General features: G+C 43.3%; 1 protein-coding gene across 1 annotated transcript; it reads right to left on the bottom strand.

The window, feature by feature from the left end:
• Window positions 1–22,459: 22,459 nt before the first annotated feature.
• LOC119646945 lies at window positions 22,460–22,913 on the bottom strand. The gene has a single exon (XM_038047636.1). It carries the CDS (start codon window positions 22,767–22,769, stop codon window positions 22,554–22,556), a length of 216 nt encoding a protein of 71 aa, XP_037903564.1. The 5' UTR covers window positions 22,770–22,913; the 3' UTR covers window positions 22,460–22,553.
• Window positions 22,914–24,671: the final 1,758 nt, after the last annotated feature.

Below are 24,671 nucleotides of genomic sequence, written 5' to 3' on the forward strand. Positions count from 1 at the left end.
AACGTCAGCACCGAAGACGAATCAACCAACACATCAAACACGAAGAAGAATAAGGATAGGAGAATACAACTTTGAGACTGTTGACAATTTCTCCTATCTAGGGTCGAAAATCACAACCGATAACAGCTACGATAATAAAATCCGCGCACGGTTGTTGTCAGTCAACAGAGCCTATTTCAGCTTACAAAGATTGTTCCGCTCGAAACGTCTCACCATAGGGTCAAAGCTCTTACTGTACAAGACTATGATCTTGCCAGTCCTCATGTATTCCTCGGAAACTTGGGTTCTTAGCAAGAAAAATTGCGAACTCTTGGCCGCGTTCGAGAGAAGAATCCTTCGAAGAATGTTTGGCCCCCTACATGAGAATGGACGATTCCGTAGCCTACACAATGACGAAATCTATGAGCGATACCATGACCGTCCGGTTGTGGATAGAATCCGGCTCAATAGGTTACAGTGGGCGAGTCACTTAATCCGTATGGATGAGGATGATCCCACCCGGAAAGTCTATAAGGGCAATATCTATGGTAGAAAAAGAAGACGAGGCAGACCCTGCTTAAGATGGAGCGATGGCGTAGGTCAGGGCGCCAGACAGCTTTTAGGGATATCGAATTAGTGGACCTCGGCGCAAAACCGGGATGTCTGGAATTCCTTATTACGGCAGGGCTAGACCGGATACCGGCTGTTGCGCCGTTGATGATGATGATGATAGTTCGCCTATAATCGTCCACATTGAGTTTTAGGGCTGACTGGAGGAGGATCAGTCCTCCTTCCTTTCCTGTGGATAATAATGTGTGACGGAATTTTAAAGTTGCAACTCTCCAAAGGAGTGTCAACCATTGGCTTCGCAGACGAGATCGGAATAGCTATCGTGGCACCAAATATTGTTGAGATCGAGGTACTTACAAACGAGGCAATTTTTCAAATCAAATCTTGGCTAAAGCTCGTCAGACGCTCGCAAAGCATAAAACCGAAGTAGTTTTGATCACGAAGCGAAGAAAGCAAACGTCGATAAAGATCAGCATTGCGAACATTGTGCGCTTACCGTACAACATCAGACGGAACAGCCTGTGTGATAGGCAAGCATGGTCCACATCGACATCTTAGCGAACGAGATTTGACACCTATATGTTCCATCATATGCAATCGGCGATTCTTATATGTATCGTCGGCAAGTAGCGCGAAGTGAATCTATCTTGGAATGGCAATAAAGATAGGATGATTCACCTAAAAGACACTGGACACACAGGATTATTCCAGATTTCTCAAAATGGATCAAACAAATGCAGTTAGTTATGAGCTAATTCAATTCCTAAGCGGTACCCTCCGTGTTACCGTGAATGCCTTTATCGCTTCGGGCGTAACCACTCACCGTATTGCCCGACATAACTTATAATTCCGGAGGATGCGTAGCGTGTTGTTTTCGCCACTCACAGAGCGGAGGCGGAAATTGATGGCCGGGCAGGTTTGATACCCAAGAAAGTCGCAAATTACGACATGAGGCACAGTCCGTAATTGATTCTGCCCCGCGACGTAATACCATAATTGCAGTCCCGCGAGGTAAGCGCAGGTGGTTTTAGTGAGCAAAAGTCCCACATAACCGTATGACAGGAGCCAGCGGTAGGTTTTCAGCCTTTCCACTTTTCAACGCATAAAAAAATATACCCTACCTTCGCTTATGGATGAGTGGCCTGGAGTCCACATAATGACGGACCGCACTAGCTTTGAAGAGTTACATATTCCTTTCGTCTAGTGCACAGACTACTCTCTTTGGAAGAAAGCCCAATTTTTCAAAAAGTGTTTGCTAACGGTTTCGCTCGCCAGACCAGAGGCAAACTCATCGGATGCTGCCCCACCTCAGCTTCCGGTAGCAGTCACGCTGTTCCAGCAGATAGCGTGTGATGAGTTTGTCTTCGCCCTAGTAAATGAAATATAAAGGCGAACACAAACACATATTGAAACATATTGAAACTCCATTGAAAAGATGTTCGGTCAACACCAGCTTATTTCCCTCGTTGATAGCCAGTCTCGGAAATGTGAGGGGTCATCGGAACACTTGAATCCCTTACTTCATGTCATTTAACAAAATTTTATGTTTTCTTAAGCCGATGCCTGGATGTACACCGGCACTTGAAAAACGAACAAACGTCGGTGTATAGCAAGTACTTACCGTAATACCACACCAAGTAAATGTGGAAACCAAAACAAGAAAATAACCGGTAGCGTGGAGCTGTAAATATCCAGATCTAAGTCCCATCATCGAGAGGGAAGATGCACGACAGATCGCATCAACAGTCGATGCTTCTCCTGGCTCAGATACTGTTAAGGGTAGCCTTTGGGGTTCCCGCTCTTGACTTCTTCAGGCCATTACAGCATCCTTTTATAAAATGGGTTTCGCGGCTTAAAGAGAAGAAGAGGAAGTGGGATTCCTCAGACCAAAGATTTGTCTCCGATTCATTTCACTAATAAAAAGAAAAAAATAAAAACATGCGAAAATCCAAGGAATAAAATTAAAAAAAATTAGAAAATAAAATAGGAAAAATCTCAGGATATACTCCAAGGGGTAAGAATGAGACTGAATGCTGACGAATTAAGAACAGGCGGTGGGATGATATGCCGGTTCCTTTTTTTAAAGCCTCAAAGCGCGAGAGATGGACATGGGCTTACCTACCAGCAGCGTGATGAAGGAAACCTATCCCAAATCACACCCTTTTTACACAAATACACTTACGAATGTGTCAGGCAGCAGTCTTGAAACTGTCTTCCTTTAATCAATCAAACCCCGCTCTACACCTTCAACGAATTCCCTCCTAGTACATTTCACTAAGATACTATTCTGTTTCACTAGATTTCGGGTATTTAATTACAAAAAAATAACAAAAATATTCCTGACCTTGATTCCTTTCTTCTTTTCCTGCATTGCATCCTCAACTCGACTCCTCTCAAGACTAACCGACCGCTTCAATCTTCCCAAATTCTCTCCTCCCGAGTCTGAAATTTTGGTTTCTCTACAAATCATTCAGAAGTTTCGCAGACAGAGCCAGTGTCTAGGCCTTCCTACCTTGACACCACCGCAAACGGCGACGAATATATGATCAAAATGACATTTTTATAAGCTTAAACTGATAATTGTCAGCCGGCGAAACTGCTCATAAAGAAAACTAAATTAATTGCAACCAATTCGCATTAAGGATGCAACGTCATCCGATCTAATGCCGAACTTACTCGTATTACACTTTAGCCAGGAACAAACGCTAGTAATGCATTTATTAATATGCAGCACGAGCAGACCTATGTCGAAGCAACAACGAAAAGGTTAACCATCATTTTCCAAGTTCTTGGAAGATTGATGTAATAAAATTTGGCAAAAAAATTTAAATGGATTTGGTGTTAAACCGTGAAAAGGAAAAACGCTGCATATTAGTAAATGAGTTTTCTCATTAACTTGACACCGGACCATGCAAACGAAATTTCGCACAGACTGGGCAACTGCGAACACTACAGTTTGTCAAGTCCTGCAGCACAAAATTGATGTAGCTTAAGGGAAAGAAATAGTCTTCATATTATCCCTGGAGTCCTATCATCATATCTCTCTAAATTCTACCATTGGCGCTGTCATTTGTAATAGGAAAAGCCTTATTTTGAAGGAAGCGAGCTAAGCCTCCAGATATGCCTTTTCTTGTTCAAAAACCATTTGAATAGTTGAAAATCATTATCAAACAATCTGTTCCTATCCGAAGTATCTTGTACCACTTTACATTTTGCGCGATTGATGACGAATTCGTGGCCCTTAATTATATACATGGGAAACACACAGTTAATTGATACTCGTATATTGAAATTAAGCTAATAAAATCTATAATGGGTATTCCGAGAAGTTTACTCTGCTTACGGGTGTATGCCTGCTTATGGGTTTCTAATCGAGTTAGAACTTCTCGTATACAGTCACCATTATTTGTTGGCCTTGAAAAATAATGTGGTATACCTTCTATGCTAATTTAACTAGTTTCCATAATCAGCTACTTATTTTCTGTTAAATTATCGCGCCTCTCATCAACCCCTTCCCATTTTACCATCACCAAATTTTAAGCACCGAAATAACAAAACAAGAACGTAATTCCTACTTTTTTGATAAGCTGACGAAGTTTGAGTTATTGATAGCAATTCTTCAAATCCCCTCTTAATTGTTTCAAGAAAGGTTTTAACTTAATATTTGTAGTTCTGATGTATTGTATTTATAATAATTTCAAATTATTGGAAACAACAAAAGCATAGATTTAAACACGTATATACATACACCAAATTAATAAACAAAATCCTAACAAAATCAATCTAACAATCAGATAAAACAATCAGGACGCCTCCCCTCATACACCAAGGATCAAACAGATTCTCTTTATAGTTCAATTTTCCATCTTCTCCCACAGATACGGAGCGTAGTCCCCACAAGTATTGTTCTTTACATTTTCACTTATCGTTTCTCACACCCCCATGAACAATATGTTGCCGTAATAATACGCCACTTTAGTATTTACCATGCTGGCGGCAACGATATGTTGCCAGGAATGCCGCAAACAATGTTAATTAAGGATTACAAGTAATACATGAAGTTCACACTCGTTATTTCCAGTTGACTGATTCCTTCACGTCGCTTAGAGGGTGAAACCACTGGGGGAGTGTCTCTGAAGGAGGGAGAAAAACAGTGGAAGAGTGGGCGCCAATGATGAAGTCTAGTTTTCTTGAAGATATTTTGAGGTGAGGTGAAGTAAAATATGTTTAACTTCCAAATCCTAAGAACAATTTTAAACTATTTTATCAATTTATTGAGAAGATGCAATTTATTATTGAATTTAATTAATAAATGAAAAGAATTTGCAACAGTATCTTAAATTATGGGAATATATTATTTTATTGCTCGGAAACGACTTGGAAACCAATTAGCCTTCCAATCTACTTCAAATGTAAAATCAGGAATAGTATCATCTATGTTAGCAGGAAGTACATATCTTAATTTCTCCAAAACGATACACTAAAACACCACTGTACATTGCTATGCAGATACTCGTTTTACCACACTTGAAAAGATCCTGAGAAGGGTCGGAATCTTAAAATTAGATCGATTTTTTTTCTTTAAATTTTCAAAGATTCTCAAGTAGGTTTGAATAGGAAAATGAGTGCAAAATCTGAAAAATAACCTAACATTTTTACTGTTCTTCTTCTAGAGAACTACAATCCGTCGTCAATCCTTTGCCCACAGAAATCTTCGTCTCCATTCTTCTCGACCGGGTGTGGGCGTCCTCTAATTTCCGAAACCAAGCAGGCTGTCACTTGCGTTACCCACTGAATCCTTTGCCTTTTAGTAATCCATAGCCTTCCTACTGGAGTTTTCAAATCTTAATATGGGTTGCGCTGTTTCGTCGCGACAATAGGTAGCCTTATATTGGCTGATCCTTCATGTGCGACTTCACTGCTTGTATATTCATGGAATGACCATTACCATTGAAAAAACGACTCGACCGAGCGCGTAGAACCGTATGCCTCCGGAAAATCCACGACGGATCACAGGCTCGATCCTTGCTTCTCCTACCTCATATGGTTATTGAGGCGCGGCCCCTGTGGTTCTCTCCCATCCTTGACATCCTCAGGCTATTACTTTTAGGATGTACCTATGTGGAACTCATCATTTCCTGGATTCAGGCCTAATTTCTTATTTACAGATTTTCTAAATCAGTGGAAGATAACCTATTCCGGCTCACAACTTCATTTGGTGGTGTCGGACAGAGAATCGATAGATTCTCAACATTGTTGCCGGCTAGACCCCACGAGCGGCGCCATTTGTAATGTACCAGAGGGAAGCAGGATGATCAAATGACCATCCTGAGAGGCTGAAAGCGACCTAGACGGAAGAGCTATCCCAGAAACCTAAAAAGTTGGCGAAATTGACCGTAAAGGTCCACCCGAAAATACTGAAGCTTCATCAAAGTCCTTGGTTGGCACGTTCTTGCACGTCTCTGTGCTAACCAGGCTCCTAAATGTGGGGGGGGGGGGGGGTCTTTTGAGCACTTTGATGGAGCGGGCGGACCTTCACGATCAATTTCGTCAACTTTTTAGGTTTCTGGGATAGCTCTTTCCTATGGCAATATCAGACGGACCTTCTAAAATCCATCGTTGGAGCTTATGTCTTGGGCTATTCCAAATTACTGATGGACCTACGAATTCTGAAGAAATTGTCGAATGTCAGCATTCACAGTAAGTCACCCTTCGAAAATAAAACAGAAAGAAATATCACCACGTTTCATATTCAAGCAGAAAAATGGGCCCTCCCAGCAACCACGTATAACTCAATGTCAAGCACACCCTTCTTTCCACAACTGCCTTGGCTAGCGCATATCATCGGATAAAGCTACGAGAAAGATTAACATTGAATTAGGCCTATATTAGACAAAGATGATTTTCGCGAGCAATTAAACGCAGTTCACAGTAGGTTTCCTAAGGGTTTCCGCTACGGATCCTACTGCATTCACTTCATCAATACCCTACGACTCATTTTGGAACAGTGGGTGCAGTTTAGATCCTCGCTGCACCTGCTTTTCATTGATTTCAAGGAAGCTTACGGTGCATCTCGAGTGATCTACGCAGGAGGGGCATATCGGAGAAACTAATAGCTGTTATCAGAGAGACATATGATGATAAAAATGTCACGGCTGCAACAATATAAAGTCTCACAGGGATTTGGGGTCCAAAGTGAGTCCGCCAAGGTTGCACCTTTTCACCGATATTATTTTAATCAATTTCTATCACGTCCGGAGGACGCGGAATAATTCATTGGTCTATGACATCTTGCCTCAAATACCTCGACTACGCTAAAGACATCTATTTTCTCTCTCATTGTGGTGCTTCCTCTTATTATTCATGCTGCCAATAAACTTCTAGATTTTTCTCCCAGTCTCCCAGATGTAAGACAACTGGTCCAAAACGAAACTTTCCTGCAGTCCACAATTTCAGCACTGGTTCCATATTGCAGTTATTTGAAGAAAACTTTTTACAATTTTTTAAAACTTTTTCTTTAACATAAGATCCCTTTCTGAGTTATTCACATAAATCCAAATAAAATTCCTGGATAGGTCTATCAGACCGGGATCAGTCTTCACTTTTTTCAATATGTCCAGTAGAAGAGAAAAATTGTCCTTGCAGGAGATAACAATCACGGTGGTGGATTCGCGTCTTCCTGTTTCCTCTGGACTTCATCTCACTCGCCAACACTCACATCATTGCACAGGTTTTCTGCCTTCTGAGCTTGCAATCAGTATAGACCAATACTGGTGTGTCAGTCACGACAGGGCTCTGATTGTGGATTGATCCCTAAATCAATCCGTATCTGAAGAGGTCCTTGGGATTATGCCTCCACGCCAGGTACTCACGTTAAACCCCCAGAAATTTCATGTCCTGTGGACATTGAATTCCATTTCTGAGGACGGCTAACGTTCTTTCCTTTACTTTACACGTCTGTTTGTTCTGTATCTCCTATTCTCCTGTTATCGTGTAAATTGTTGGCACATGTATCGCTTGTGACCCTGCTGTGGCCGCACTATCTCCTACGACCTATGACAAAGAAGCACCATGAAGCCTGGTTACTACTCGTTCGGGCTTTGTTCTTCAAAGGTATTGACCAGCTTGATTTTTTCCAACACCCTGATCCTCTCTCAGTAGGGATGATCTCAGAATCCATTAACTTGTTTTAACTGGGTTCACCTCCTGAAATGGGTGCTGCGATCTCTCCGACCTGCTTTTCTACATATGCAGTAAGCATCTAAACCACTTTCTTGAATCGACGCTCCCTCTTCGCTTCTTCAAACGAATCTTGAAATAGAGATCCCTACCCAAATTCGAAGCGGGCATTTCGATTTGCTGTTGTGGGGACCGCCTCCGTAATAAAATCTGCCGTTACGTAAATTTGCCTACAGCGGAGTACAAAGGCGCCACACACTCAGAGCGCCCAGTTCGGCGAAGAAGAGTTCGTTGGAGGCTGAGGCGCTAGATCTGGCCACAAGACTACTCCCTTCGAAGTCGGGCAGTCAGTCGAGACGGTTATAATCGAAAATTTGTTACAAAAAAAACAGTTAGGAAAATAGAAGAATTCTTAAAGAACAAAAAACAGATCTATTTTTCCATCTTTAAAAGTGATACCCACAATCTAGTGATATACAGGTGGTCGTACATTTGGAGGTACGGTCTGTGTAGTTTACAGTGGGATGGTGGAGAACGATGATTACACCTTTTTTCTCGGATGGGAGATCGGATAAAATTTGTCAGGAATTTTATGTAGACATATTGGTGCTATCTTAAGAGAAGATTGTGGGAGAGATGCAGATGTTATGCAGAAGAAAATTGAGCTTGACCGGTGGACAGACCGAATGCCTAGACGTTCCTTAAACCAACAATTTTCTGTAGTTCTCCCCTCCGGTTGGTGAAATATATTCTCTTATTAGAAGGCTCGTAAGGAGGGAGAGCGGGAGCACCAGCCTGAAGTAAGGTGTCAAACGGATCCAGGCTACTTACTTGGTGAACAGAGTTTGACGGAGTAGCATTTCCGTAATTTAACACTCCTTATATAAACGTCGAGCTTCTTTTGAGCACCTAGTTCTCTAAATCACTTGTTGCATTAAATGCCAAAGAGTGCTAGTCAACCAAATCACAGCAATCGAGGAACATCGACGATTGGAAGCCTGCTTGCCAACTTCCAGAAATGGCCGCCACTGAAATGCTGAGCCGCTTCAGTACCAATTCGTGAACACATATTTACACATTGATTGGTATGCCCGCTCCCCCACCACCCGCGTTTGCATCTGATCAGAAATTTACCCCTCCTTGAAGACACAACAGTTTCGTTCGACTGCAGATGTTCACTTTTCACTGCAATGTCATCAGGTCCTGTTGTTTTCCCCGATTCCATTCACTTGATTGCCTTTTCAACTTCTGCGGTGAAATTGCAGCTAACGTAGACAATAAAATCAGTCCGAAGTATTCCCGCCAACTGCTCGTCGTGGCTCAACGAAATGTACTGTTCTATCTTTCAAAGAACAGATAAATTGCTCCCGCTCTCGCTCGCGTCCATCGGCGATCACGTTACAAAATATCACCGTTAAAGAATTTGCCAACGTTTGGTACAGGCTCATCGTTTATGGTTCTCGTTTGGTGCACCATACACTGGTTCCATGTGGGTGGAATCAGGAATATGTCCTATCACATCACCTCGGGTCCATCATGAATCACAACACGCATAAATGGCTCGGTGGGCTAGTCACTGTCCTACTTTGACCACGTGTAATAATCTGACAAGTCCTTGATCCTTCTCCAGTTGAATTTTTTATCATATCAAGTACTTCCTCCTGGTATCAGGAATCCTATTCACAAAAAAGCACCAATAATTCCAAAAACTGTAAGAGCATATGACAGCTGTCCACCCAACCTTTGCGGCTTATCATAAACAAGCTAAAACTATCGTGCACAAAATTCTTTTGGCTTGCTCTTCTAGTCGATAGGGTCAAAAATTCATCACCCACGGCGCAACAACCGGTATCCGGTTTACGCTTGCCTTAATAAGGAATTCTAGATATCCCGGTTTTGTACCGAGGTCCACCGATTCGATATCCGTAAAAGCTATCTGGTGTCCTGGCCTACACCATCGCTCCACCTCAGGCAGGGTCTTCCATATTCTCCTTATGAACTTTCCGGGATCATTCTCAACCATACGAACGGCGTGGCCCGCCCAATACAACCTATTGAGGCGGATTTTATCCACAACCAGACGGTCGTTGTATCGTCGATTTCGTCGTTTTATAGGCTTCGGAATCGTCCATCTTCTTGTAGGGAGCCAAATATTCTTCAGAGGATTTTTAAAAAGTTTACAATTTGTTGCAAAGAACCCAAGTCTCTGGAGAATACATGAAGATTGGTAAGATCATACTCTAAGGGCGTTGACCCTATGGGGAAACGTTTCGGGCGAAACAATTTTTGTAAGCTAAAATAGGCTCTGTCGGCAGACACAGAGGGTTGACAAAGAAGACAGGACACACTCAACAGATGCAATTTGATCAACAGCAGTGTGAGCTCCTCCCGAGACTGTCTCAAAATTAGCGGCAATCAAGACCTCTGCAACATGAAAGACTGAAGAAAGCGCAAGGAACATTCCAAATTCTGACGCCAGTAAAGGTCCTGTTCAACATCATCATCATCATCAACGGCGCAACAACCGGTATCCGGTCTAGGCCTGCCTTAATAAGGAACTCCAGACATCCCGGTTTTGCGCCGAGGTCCACCAATTCGATATCCCTAAAAGCTGTCTGGCGTCCTGGCCCACGCCATCGCTCCATCTTAGGCAGGGTCTGCCTCGTCTTCTTTTCCTACCATAGATATTGCCCTTATAGACTTTCCGGGTGGGATCATCTTCATCCATACGGATTAAGTGACCCGCCCACCGTAACCTAGTGAGCCGGATTTTATCCACAACCGGTCATGGTATCGCTCATAGATTTCGTCATTGTGTAGGCTACGGAATCGTCCATCCTCATGTAGGGGGCCAAAAATTCTTCGGAGGATTCTTCTCTCGAACGCGGCCAAAAGTTCGCAATTTTTCTTGCTAAGAACCCAAGTTTCCGAGGAATACATGAGGACTGGCAAGATCATAGTCTTGTACAGTAAGAGCTTTGACCCTATGGTGAGACGTTTCGAGCGGAACAGTCTTTGTAAGCTGAAATAGGCTCTGTTGGCTGACAACAACCGTGCGCGGATTTCATCATCGTAGTTGTTATCGGTTGTGACTTTCGACCCTAGATAGGAGAAATTGTCAACGGTCTCAAAGTTGTATTTTCCTATCCTTATTCTTGTTCGTGTTTGTGTTTGACCAGTGCGGTTTGATGTTGTTGGTTGATTCGTCTTCGGTGCTGACGTTGCCACCATACATTTTGTCTGCTCGATCTGGATGAAGGCAGTTTGTACGTCTCGGGTGGTTCTTCCCATGATGTCGATATCGTCAGCATAGGCCAGTAGTTGGGTGGACTTGAGGAGGATCATACCTCTTGCATTCACCTCAGCATCACGGATCACTTTCTCGAAGGGCAGGGTAAAGAGGACGCATGATAGCGCATCCCCTTGTCGTAGACCGTTGTTGATGTCGAATGGTCTTGAGAGTGATCCTGCTGCTTTTATCTGGCCTCGCAAATTGGTCAGGGTCAGCCTAGTCAGTCTTATTAATTTCGTCGGGGTACCGAATTCTCTCATGGCCGTGTACAGTTTTACTCTGGCTATGCTATCATAGGCGGCTTTAAAGTCGATGAACAGGTGGTGCAACTATTGTCCATATTCCAACAGTTTTTCCATCGCCTGCCGCAGAGAGAAAATCTGATCTGTTGCTGATTTGCCTGGAGTGAAGCCTCTTTGGTATGGGCCAATGATGTTCTGGGCGTATGGGGCTATCCGGCCTAGCAAGATAGTGGAGAATATCTTATAGATGGTACTCAGCAACGTGATACCTCTATAATTGCTGCACTGTGTGATATCTCCCTTTTTATGTATGACACAGAGTAAAGGTCCTGTTGGCACTGTTAACCTCGCCTGTCACTCATGACCCTAACATTAATCAGACTTAAGTTTCCAATATTTCGCATAAGCCAAATATCCTTCGAATCCCCAACCTCTTAAAGCTCTTTTATTTGGAAAGTGTGCTATCATTATGTTTCAGATATGGGGACAAGAATGGCCAATCCTGGCCTTCTTTAAGTATTTCATGTAGGAAATCTCCACATTATCGATTGCTGCGCATATGGAGAAAATCGATTTCGAAACTGGAGTAGCTAAAATTAGAAAGATACTTTATAATCAGTTCCTGTTTATAAAAGTTAGAATTAAATTTAATCATACATCCTTCACGTGGACCGTATGTGGTAGTATCACATACATTCTCACGATAGAGCATATTTCCTAGGAAAAGGATAACTCCTGCATGACTCGCTCAAACAATCCATTATCAACATGCATTCTTTTGCAATGATACATCCAACCCTTTCACCCTCACTTTTGCTGAAACATTTATTATTGATCAGCAACCTCGAAGGACGATTAACTTAAATGAAATGTAAGGCTCCGAAGTGATGTAGATTGATTATATTTCAACCCAAACAAAGCGGGCTGCCTGGACACCCACTTGGAAGCTTTCACGGATGAAACTAATATAAAATAAGATTCCACCGCCTAATATCCTTTAGACATACCCAGTCAATATGTGGATAGTGTGAGTACAAATCCCTTTCTTTGCAAAGCACATCTTTACTTTTGTGAAATAAATTGATTTATTGTCACGGAAGTATCAGTTCAAGTTATCAGAATAATTTCCTTTCCAGTTGGTATCACGTGAAGGAATAATTTCCTGAAGACTTCAATTCGATAGACACTCGTAGTCAATAGACGTTTGATAAGATTACCGTGCACGTTTCGGGTCGTCTTAGGACGTCCTATGAGAAATAGGAATAATGCCAATTCGGACAGGGATCACTTCATTCGATATCGAAGAGATTGAGGATAAGTTCCTTTGCGTGATTCATTTTCGTGAAGGCCGAAATCTGTTTTCAATGGAAGTTTGATTTTAATTGTTTCCGGCAATTCCAGGATTCAATATGTGCAGGATTTTGAAAGTGCTCGCTTCTAATTTAGAGTGACGTGTGAGCGCTTCTTCCATAACGCTTGAGTTTCACATCAGATACTGAGCGTTGGATTTAAAGTGGTTCAAACTGTAGTAAAATTGCTTCCGCCTGATTCACTGATGTGATCCTGATGTAAATCAATATAACCAACTACCACCAAAAGAGTAAACGTTAGTTCAAAATCAAATCAACTACTTCAATCTGGAAAAATCTGACTTTATGTCCCATCAAATCAGAATCCACTCAAAGTGAATGTCTTTGGCCGTTTGCATCCTTGTCCAATTATGGTCATAAAAGTTGTGCACATTTTCAAAATGGGAGGCAGCAGTTGCTTTATTTTCACTTCATTTCCCCACAGAAAATAACACGATTATTACATTATTAGACATATTGTACAAACCATGAGAGGAAGGGAAGAACGGACGAATAGAATGGGATCTGCAAAGAGGACATCAAATACAAAGGACATCAATAAATCATATCAGCCATCAGTTCCAGGCATATCCCGGCTTTATAGCAAACCGTGCAAGATGAGAGCTCTGAAGAGCTCGAAGTACCCACACTTGACCCCTGCTGTAATGACATTGTGTTGTGCTCCGTTATTACACCATTACTTTGAACTCGGAGCATTGTCAATTAGAATTGGATGTTTTGCAGCTATTGTTTCTTGATTCGGAAATTTTGCGTCATCATTAATCGATGAACGATAGATACAGGATTGACAGCAAAGGGCAATGTATTGATTACGTGAACACTGGAGGGACATATATGCCTTCATTTGTGGACGTAACACAACTTTTTTGGTAATATTATTTTTCATACGTTTATCAATTTGAATTACATTAATCGAGGATAATCACCCACAGACAAGTTGCAAGGACGATACACAACGGCTGGCAATAAACCATATCAGATTAGCTATTTCTCCATTCTCACTATCCAAAAGAGGAATTTGCATGCTACTTAAAGATCAACTCTCCTTACTCGGTTTATGCGTCGCTAAGATCAGCGATGCCTGGGAGGTCGTAAAGCTCAAAGTCGTCTTCTATTGCCAGGAGACCCGTCGCATCCATCTGGTTGCCGAAGATCCGCATAGATAAGAACAAGCTCGTTCAATCCCTGCGCCTTCAAAACCCCAGGATTCCTGGGTAGTTATCAAGGAATACACACAGTGTATCCGAGTCGTATGGGCTTCCAGGTTTCGCCAGTGTATTCCAAGTGGTGATACTGGAAGCCTATCCATGGCTGGGGCATGATTCGAATTCTAGGTGTAATATAGGCACTGGCCCATAAGGGAACATGTTGCCAACTTCCGCATACCCTACAATTCGCATTGCCGAAGCTGCGAAGAAGAAAGAGAACCCTCATGCACTTCCTTTGCGATTGCCCAGCTCGAGCTAAAGTCAGGCTAAGGACACTGCGTATACCATTCTTTAGCGACCTCAGTGAGATTTTTAGCCGCAGAGTGGGAGAGCTGCTAGCAATCACGCCTTAGGAGTTTGTGACATCAAAACGGCGCAACACAGCGCTAATTGGGCTCCTCTGAGCGGCCACTGATACCTACCTATCTCCTTTGTGAAGATCAGGTGGACAAACTCCTAACAAAGCCCAATGTCAGCGCAAAAAACCTGCACACCTCCTACCCCAAATAAAACAAATGTCTATATTATGCAATTTACGCTTCAATAGTAAGTACCCTGGGTAATGACTAAAGCGGCGATGAGCAGATGCCATCCAAGGTGATCCCCAAAAACCTAAGAAGATACCGAAACTGACCTTAAAGGTTGGCCGTAAATTCTTTATTTGAGGATATCAAGTAATGATGGGAACCCAACAACCACGCCTAAGATTTGAGACAAGAGTGGCATCGATTGAAGATGTGATCCGTCGTGAATATTCCCTCTCGTTCATGGCACTCGGTTCTCGAGTTTCAAGACTCCATGCACGCTTTTGAGGTGGTATTTTAAGGTTTACTGCCTGCCCGTCTGTTTCTTCTTTTTGTAGGGAAGTGGAAATCCTCAAGTGACTCTGACCTGCACACGATAGAGTGTCCGATTTTTACCCACTAAAACCTCCATGGCCGGTGAGAAGCTGGGTGAGGCTCCAGATGCATTCTCTCCAGCCACCCCAGATGGAAGGGGTCAGCCTGTAAGTCCTATTACCCTTTTCTGGACTGATTCCATCACTATTTTCATCTGCTTATGGATCTCTCCCTTTCGGCGATTTTCACCTACGATAAAGGAGAGATGAACCTGATGGTATCATATATATGTTCAGCATCTCGTCAAACGGCATCATTTCCAAAACAACGATGAGACGTTCCCTCAGGGTTGTTCTTCTGCATACCGCACTCAGTTTATGTGCACTGCCTAAAATATGTAGCGCTTTGCTCAAACTAAGACTGCATACAACTTGATAGAACTCACGCCTCTGGCAATAAGTAGCCTGCAAGTATGCCGCCGTCATTCTACGTTCAGCGTCATACTTGCCAGAGTCATACTCGTGGTGGATGCTTTTCGCAAGTATGCTCTATGCGCTGCATAAAATTGAGTTTTCCTTCAATCACAATTCGCAATTCTAATACAGACGTATTAGTGCGGCGCTTAAAAGTGAGGACTGCTTCCATCTTTTCCTCCGCGGGTGCCAGTCCAGCATTTTCAAAGCAAGCCCTAACAGCACAGAATGCTTCGCCTGAGTGTAACTAAGCATCTTCGAGATGCTTTGCTACCACAACCAGTGCTATGTCGTCGGTGCAACCACCATCAATGCCTCCTCCGGAACAACAAGGTTAAATATGTCATTGCACATGATGTTCCACAGTGGTAGGCCTAGTACGGATTTCTGTGGGACACCCGCGAAGACAATGCACTCCTTGGATTCATCATCGATGTCATGTCAGAACATCCGTTCTCGCAGGTAGTTACCAAAAGTAGCAGGCACAACAATTGCCGCCGTTCCAACTAATAATACTCGTTGCCGCAACCAATTGGTTCAAGGCCCTGAAGTGTCTTAGAACACTTCATTCAAGATCATAACAGTGCACTACAGGATCATACTCCTTATAGGAGGCAATGTGGTTAGCATTGCCCTCGCCCGAGATCATTACCCTAATTTGACTCAGGTACTCAATCACAGCTGAGTTGACTGGTATTCGACATCAAATCACAATACAAATCCCCCCCGAACTGTGCTGGCAACTGGTGAGCGGTTGCACTCCGGTGCACGTTAATCTGTAAAATGCGGATCATGCCGTTCGCATCCTAGCCCTTTCCAATTCCGCCCTGAAGATTGGATACCGTCCCGTGACCGCAGTGTGTGCGACGTTCACACCAGACGCGCCACGATCACAGCAGAGAACGCATCTCTCGCTTTCATTGGCCGCATCTCCGGAATGCTGCCCTCCTGTCCGGTCCCTTGCAAGCTGCTGGCGTGTGTCCATAGTCCCGACACCGGTAGCACTTGGTGGGGACTATTCACATTCGTACCCTGCATACTACCCATCCAATTTGGATTCGCCCACTGCTAAGGAGTTTCCTCGCATATTGCTCGGGGACTTCCACCACGGTGAGCTTTTGGCCTCGAGCATTTACAGAGGTGATACCTACCCGGGCATTGGTTACCTCTGGACATTCTAAAGCACATGGGTTCTAGGTTGGAAACAAGAGCCTTCTCCCCCAATAACCCCTTGACCACTTCGCAGAACGTACTCTTGTTAGCCGTCTTTGGGCCCAGTTCGACGAGAACTCCGCCACTCTTCGTTTTCCGTATGGAAGACACCTCTGCTCCGTTATCCCCGCGTTTCATCCTATAGCGGATTTAACTAAGAACTTCGCAAATGTCTTGCCTTCCGTCGGTCCTTCATCGTTTCCTCGTCTTTTCTGCTCTTGGCTTTTGGTTGGCAGCCTCCTTGTCTTTGGACAGACGTGTCTCTGGCGGCATAGTCAGTTGTTTCCGTTTTTCCTTCTTCACCTTCTTTTTTTGGGCCCTGGAAACTACTTCGATAAAGTCTCCTTCAGGCACGTCTTCCTCTTCCCACCTTTTCCCCAGCTCGCTTTGCAGTGGGCAATCTGCAGTCCGTTTGACGCAAGTAGTGTTCTCAGCGGGAAGTGCGGCTCTCCAATTAACTTTCGCTGTTCTCCACGTTCGCCTATAGAAGGAGATACGGTCCAATAGTTCTTCCAGTTCCATCAGCCTGTTTTTGATGCCTGAAGTTCCCCCGGAGGAACGTTGCCGACCGCATACGCCTCAGCACTGCTGTGCATTTCCTGATGAGCCTTTCCTCTTCAGCTCGAGCTAGGACGGTCGACTGCACTTGCAATCGGTTTGTGTTCGAATCCATCTGCTCAGGACTAGCGATTCTGGCTGAGCTTTCTTTCGGAACAGGGGCACTACATGGTATTGGAGTTGTCATCTCCGCACGGTCAGTCGCGGCACTCGATAATGCTTCCTCTTTATTTTGGCGCCCGGTGTCACATTGGGTATGTCATCCATCGCTGCCTCTTTCAGTGATCGCTGCGGTGAACGACGCATTTTTGTACTGTGCCCAAACTCACTCAGCTCTTCCTCCTTCCCTGTTGTTTCGTCGATTTTTTCATTAATTTATGTTTTTTCTCCATGGAAAACTAGTCCTCCTCATAATAAGGTCGAGAGAAGTACACAGACGCAATAAACTACGCATCTACAAGATATTAACTTGTTCCGTGCTGTATGCATACAAGACGTTGACTTTCACGCAAATTTCGGAAAAGCAAATCAATATCTTCGAGAGAAAGGTCCTCCGAACGATTTTCGGAGCCGTAAAGGAAAGACATGCCTGGTTAATCAGATATAATCATGAATTGTATCAATTATTTGACGACCCACCAGTATCAGCACTACTCAAAATCAGAAAATTGCAATGGGCTGGCCACATCGAACGAATGCACGTGGGAAGGATTTCGAAATGGGTGCTAAAAGGCAGAGCCGATGTTTGACCACCAAAAGGGAAGCCAAAGAAATATTGGCGAACTCAATAGACGCAAATGTCAGATCAATTCTAAGATCTGCTAACTGGTCGACGCGGTCTTTGGATCAAGATAATTGGAGGCGATGCATCCGGGAGGCCAAGACTCGATTTGAGCTGTGGCGCCATCGAAAAAGAAAAGAATAGTACAGAGCACGTTGTACCAAACCCTCCTCCTTTACCTAGGCTATCAGAGCCGATGGATGGGTCCTACATGACGACTCTAATCTATCTGGTTACGATACTGAGCAGTGCGATCAGCTTAGGAAGAAACTCCTCCTAGCTGTAAGGACTGCATCCTCGCAAGGCCTTAAGCTTTGCTTTGAGTCGGTAAGTATATACCGTAAAATGTTACGGCTAAACTTTGCCGAAGAAGACACGAACGAGCAGCTCAGGCAGTATTGCTCCTCCCTCAACGATATGTGGGAGAGTGCGCGACTAACCCTGAAAAGGGTCTCTGAACTGCATCGTTAAAAACGTGCTTCCTCTGGCTTCCAGAATAAGAGTGGAATGGTGCTGGGGTTCTGGAACAACTTGGTGTGCAGAATAACCTCAACACTTCCACCTGGTTGCTGCTAGGAAGCAAAATAGGCGAGAGAGTCGATAGGCCGGAAACTTTTCTCACTATCAGCATTCCCGAACCTGATGTTAAGAAGGTTCAGGAAAAATCGGGCTGCCGGCCCTACTACAGGCTAGGGACCGTCATGTTGCAAGTGTCGGCTCCTAAAACCATTGAAGGGGACGTGCAGCCCTCGGCGTCTTCATCTGGCGTAGATGGGGTGCCACATCTCCCAAATAAATTTGCAGCATTGTAAAGCGGCGACTGCACTTATCAGTCGTCGGATCAATAGCTGCAAGACATTTGTATACCTCATACAAGAACCGTAGGTTGTTGGTGGGGTAGTCAGGGCCTAAACTTCCAACATACTGATCTGTTGTATGCCAATGGAAGCGATCGACCGAAATAATTCCAGGCTAATTTGGTTAACAACCTATGTGATGGCGACACCACATGGCATGGGGGTAATAGCAGGATCTGATTTTAGCGCTCATCACATATGGTGGGGGAATTCCAACATCAATGCAAGAGGATCAAGACTAATGGAATATCTAGTAGGAACCGATTTGCAGATCCTTAATTTGGGTAATGAACCAACTTTCTTCAGCGTGGTCAGGCGAGAGGTCATCGACATCACGGTGGCATCTCCTGGCATCGCGACTCTGATCGGCGAGGGGAGAGTATCATACGATATCACACTCTCGGATCACAGACGCATTGATTTCGTAATGGACATGGATCCACCTCCACCCACTCCATTTCGGAATCCGCGAAAGACAGATTGGGTGATGTATAAAATAGAATTGAACGCCCGAGTCACGATCCCTGGGAAGCGCATCAAATCCATTGCTGGAATTGAGAAGACAACCCAGATGAGCATAACTAGCATGAGATAAGCTTTCGAAGAAAGCTGTCCACTCAAGATGCTAAAGAAGAATAAAACACTATGGTGGAACTCAGATTTGACAAAACAGAGGAGAACGACAAGGATGCTCCTCAATCGTGCTCTGAAGTCTGATTCAGGCGCTAGCTGGAATCGCTATTAAGAGGTACAAAAGGCTCTAAAGAAAAGCATAAGTTCGGCTAAACGATCATGGTGGAGATGCTTTTGGGAAGAGACTAACTCCCTTGAGACAACCTCAAAGCTGAAGCGGATTCTGTTTAAATAACGTAGCCAGAAACTGGGTTATTTACGTTTACAGAACGGGAGGTACACAGAAAGCGATGAAGAAACGGGAAACTATTTGCTTCAAGTGCACGTCCCAGGCAGCATCCAAAATCAAATATCTTGGCCAATAGGTACATAAAGTCCTCAACCGAGAGACTGAAATCTGGCATGCAAAGTAGTATCACTGGAGCGAGTAAAATGGTCATTTAACTCGTTCCATAGATACAAGTCTGCAGGTCCGGATGGCATCATTCCTGCGCTAGTAATAGAGGGAATGGATGCCCTGGGTCTACATATTCGGAATATATATCGCACATGCCTAGCATACGCTTATATTCCAATTAAATGGCGTGATGTGAAGATGATGTTTACTTCTAAACCAGGGAAACCCACCTGCCGGGCGCAAACAGCTTCCGACCGATCAGTCTAACGTCCTTTCTGCTGAAAGGACTAGAAAAGCTGGTAGATTGGTTCATAAGGGATACACACATTCCTAAGTGGCCACTTCACCATAGGCAACATGCCTACCAGAAAGGCAAATCCATGGAGACAGCAGAGTCTTTTCAGATTAGAGACTTAATAATCTTCGCCGACGGGACATTCATGGAGGGTGGATCGGGCGCAGGGGTGTCCTCGGAGAATCCGATTATAGAACTGGCCCGGCCCCTCGGAAAAATGACGACCATATTCCAGGCAGAGTTATATGCCATTTCATTGGCAGTAGAAGAATATCTGCAAGAAAAATGGAGGGATCGCACCATTCGAATCTATTCCGACAGTCGTGCGGCATTATCAGCACTAAATAGCAACGACATATCAAGCCAGTTGGTGTTGAGTTGTCATCAGGTGCTGCTAAAACTTGGCTGACTGAACGAAACATTCCTGATGTGGGTGCCGGGGCACTCTAACATAGCTGGCAATGAGGAGGCTGACAGACTGGCTCGCCGAGGGCCTGGATCCACAATGGTGGGGACAGAACCAGCTCTTCGAATCCGACCATCTATTGCCAAGTCTACTCTGAAGGGTAAAATTGCAAGGACTCACGTAGCCGAGTGGAGAAATGTGGGCTCTTGCCGGTAGGCGAAAATCCTTGTAAAAGAGCCTAGGGCCACTAGAGCGGCATTTTTGTTGTCCCTTAAGTAGGACATGAAAACCCTAGTAGGGCTTTTAACGGGACACTGCTCCTTAAACTACCATATGGAAAAGATTGGGGTAGTGGTTTCGGCTATGTGCAGCCAATGTAAGGAGGAGGAGGAGACGGCCCTACACTTGCAGCTGCCCGGCCTCCTCAAATCTCAGACGAAGACACCTTGGCAAGGTTTTCTTCAATTAAGAATCCCCCTCTCTGCCTCTGGAGAATGTTCTCAGATTCGCTAAAACCTGCGAACATGGTAGGGAGGAAGCTATTGAATAGGCGATTTACGGGGATAGTACAATGGGCCTAACAATGGCCTGAGTGCTCGGAGCTGCGGCTCCCCCCAATAAATTAAACTAAACTAAAAAGAAAGGTATTTACTTGTCTGTCTTCACATCTGGAAAGACGAATCGAAAGTGAGCAAGCTGGTTCTGGTCTGCATCCTCCCGCACGAACCACATTAACACCCTGTGGATCATTTTGAAATAGTAGGCGGAATTTCCACCTAATCTTCATAGATTTCGGTAAGGATTTGGTCAGGGGGTGTATTTGGAGTGCGCTGCACAGGAGGGGCATTTCGCAAACAGTAATTGTTATTATCAGAGGACATATGATAGCGGTAAATGACACGTGATGCATCAAGGTGAAGTTTTGGAAAACTTTAAAGTACAAAACGCAGTCCATTAGGGTTGCGTCCTGTAATCTCCAAAATGCTCCCTTCTACGGAAGATGCGGCAGTCTCCAATGAATGATAACATCTTCAAACACCTGGACTATGCTGATAACATTTGCTTGCTTCCTCACCGGCTTATGGACCTTGACCAAATGACTGACGACTGAAGATAAATACCAACAAAACCAAGGTTATTAGTCAATCAACATGAAATTTAGGAGTTATAGCAATAAAAATGGGTGCTGAAATCCCCTTTGAATGAGTTCATTACTTAAAGTCTTCATTTCCCAAACATTATGAGTTGTCAAACTACCCCGGAAGCAAATAACAGCTGTTAACATTTATAACCAAACAATATGGTCGCCATGACATTTCAGAATCATATCAACGCTATCAAGAATTTTTGAATCTAATTACTACATCTGTTTTTTACAGCCCATTCTCCACGTTTCGTGTAAACTAGTACTGATGGAACCATGAAATTATTCCGCTCATTTTCGCCCATTCAAAACAACTATAAACTCCCTGAAAGCCGACATTGAGTCGAACTTGAAGCAAATTCTGATGCAATTTCAAGCGAAAATTTCAAAGCTTCAAATTTGAATAATTTATTGAAATATGGAAAATATATTGCCTGAAATAATTATTTTTATCAAACCTGTTATAAATTCCAGATGACTTTGCATAAATTTAATACATATCTATGGATATGTATATTAACGGCAGTACAATTGCTATAAAGATGATAGTTAATTAGTGATAGATAGGCTGATCCTCGGGGGGTTTGAACGAGGAATTCCCCCGGGTCCGGAATATAGGAAAGCGTTTATAAAATTAGATCAAATATACAACTTCGGGGCTCGGCATGATTTTCACTCTGAGCCCGGTTTTTCCGCCCTATGAACCCGTCTTTACATAGATGTTCTTAGTCACTGTGAGAACTTTCGGATTTATTATCTGTGCAAATAGTGGCCTCGAAAGAAGCATCAGTGTAAACAGAAAGGTATCCACAACAGATAAGGACCCGGCGTGCATTATAAGTCGAGGACTAACTTTGTACCGTCAAGGCCACCACGCTCAAATCATTCTACTCGGACATATGCAATATAGTCCTTTTAACGAGGTTAAATTAAATTTTACTTCCCGTTCTCGAAAACTTTTGAAGAAAGATAGTTTGTGGTCCATTTCCCAGATTTTTCGTAATCAAAATATAAACCCAAGATGTCTTTTCAACTTTTTTTTACTTAAACATAAGATATTTATCACAAATAAAATATCTTAAATCTAAACTCTAACAACAACAAAACAAAAACTTAGTTTAACAAAAATGAAGATTGTTGAAACTTTCCCGATCGTTCATTATCATTTTATTGTACTTCCACTTGTCTGCACTAGGAGACACTGTTGTCGCGTTCACAGCAGCCTGCATCCTTGGTGGAGTCTTTGGATCCTGACCACTCTTGTGCTGGAAGTTGCGCATGGGGCTGACGTCCTTGCCGGAAACATATGAAGCGTTTCTTGCTTTATGCACCATTTTGTCAGATATTTTCAGTAATTTTCTCAGAAGTTCAGGTACTTGGTTGAGCTGATCCTTGCTTCAAGGCACGTGTTGTAAGAAGTTCAATATGGAGAATTCTAGCTTGTTGCCGGTGTTACCGGTCCGGGAGCCTTTTTTCGACGAGAGATGTTTCGACAATCTGTAATTGAAAATTAATGATAAGTAACTGGGCCATAAAGTTAAGCAATGCAAGGAATTACCTTAAATTTGTTAACAACTTCTCCTTTGTGTCTGCCTGATTATTCATTGACACATATGCTTGAGTAATCCAATATGAAAATTATAAACTTTTCCTAGTTTTCTTCACGAATATCTTTCTTGTATCCACTTAAGATTTCGATTAGCGAATGATTCGATTTTTGCACCTTACCTTGGCTTTTATACGCGGGGCTGGTTACGTTGATCGAGGCAGGTACACAAGGTGGGTTTTGATCTCGTTTCGGAAAGCATCTTTCCGTTTTTCCCCTCATTTGCCTCTGGTTCAAAAACAAGCAACAACTCATTATTTAAATCAGTTTTATTGATTTGTATTTATTTGCGAAAATCTTGTTTTTTTAAACTTGTTTTGCCTGGCTGTGACATCATAGATCAGCTTCTCGCAACGTGACTCCTCACATGCAAAAATATCCAGAATAAAGAAAGTTTAGATATATTTATTTGTCGCGTGAATTGGACGTCCATGCATTCCTTCTGCTCAGAACAGTAATCCAAATAGGCATGTATTCCACCTTCAAAGCCCAATTTTTGACAATATTTACATATAATATTTAAATAAGGTAACCTTTCAAGTAGTGGCAAATTTTATATTTTATAGAGATGTTATGATCATGCCGAAAGATATTCACGTGCTTGGAATAATTCTAAGAAAATGGCACTTAATTTTTTTGTGGCACAAAAAAGGGGTGTTTACCTCCTTTGTTACGTAACTGCAATTTTTGTGTTGCTAAGTTTGGTCCTAGATAATGATAGATTTAAGCAGATATTTAGAATAATATTAAAAAAATATTTGTCAGAATAGTAGTAGTGCCAAATTACCGGGATCATTTTCTCAGTAGCCGGGCCCTGTGAGTTGAGGCTTAAGAATACACTCAAAGTGTTCCCTGATTAGCGTAAGAGGCAACTAAAAGGGATAGAAATCTGTGGGCGAGCAACCTGAAAATTTTGAAACCTTTTTACTACCGAAACATCAACAACGCCTCGGATGGACTCTGATCTCACGCCGAAGACCTTGGAATATCGAAAACCGATTGATTTCTAAAATGCGCGCAGGGTTCTCGATAACGGTAGGGAGGGTTCTCGGGATGCTCGTTTTCTCCAACTCGAGCGGGAATTTCAAAAATATAAACTGGCCATTCTAGGCCTGAGCAAAGTAAGATGATGAGACTCTGGAGAGTATTCCTCTCCCTTTATACTTTGGAAAGCCAAGTGGTAGCACACGCAAAGCGAGTGTCGGTTTGTTTCTGACGCCTACCGCAAAGAGCGTTATCTCGACCTGCGAACCGGTTTCTGACAGCTATGCAACTATGCACCGTCCAAGACTTTCGATATGGTGGAGAAAGATGCTTTCTACGAGCAATTACATGCAGTTTAGTGATCGTTACGGATGATCTGAATGCGAACGTGGGCATTAGAAGTTGTCTCCTGGATATGCACAACAAGAGAGGCCTAACGTTCAAAATCGGCCATTTGTATAATCAAGTTGCCGTTCGTCAATGGGAAAGCTATCTTGCTGAGTAATTGGCCTGAGAATATCAATTCACGTGCCTTCCATCTGCCTCTTTTCTCGAATGCTGAGCAGGTTATCTGCTACGTCTTTCTTGACCGTTGTGAATAATGCTGGGACGCGTTGAAACTCCGATAACGAGCGAAATTCTGTAG

The sequence above is a fragment of the Hermetia illucens genome, chromosome 1 (genome assembly GCF_905115235.1).
Source record: "Hermetia illucens chromosome 1, iHerIll2.2.curated.20191125, whole genome shotgun sequence".
Classification (NCBI taxonomy): Eukaryota; Metazoa; Arthropoda; class Insecta; order Diptera; family Stratiomyidae; genus Hermetia; species Hermetia illucens.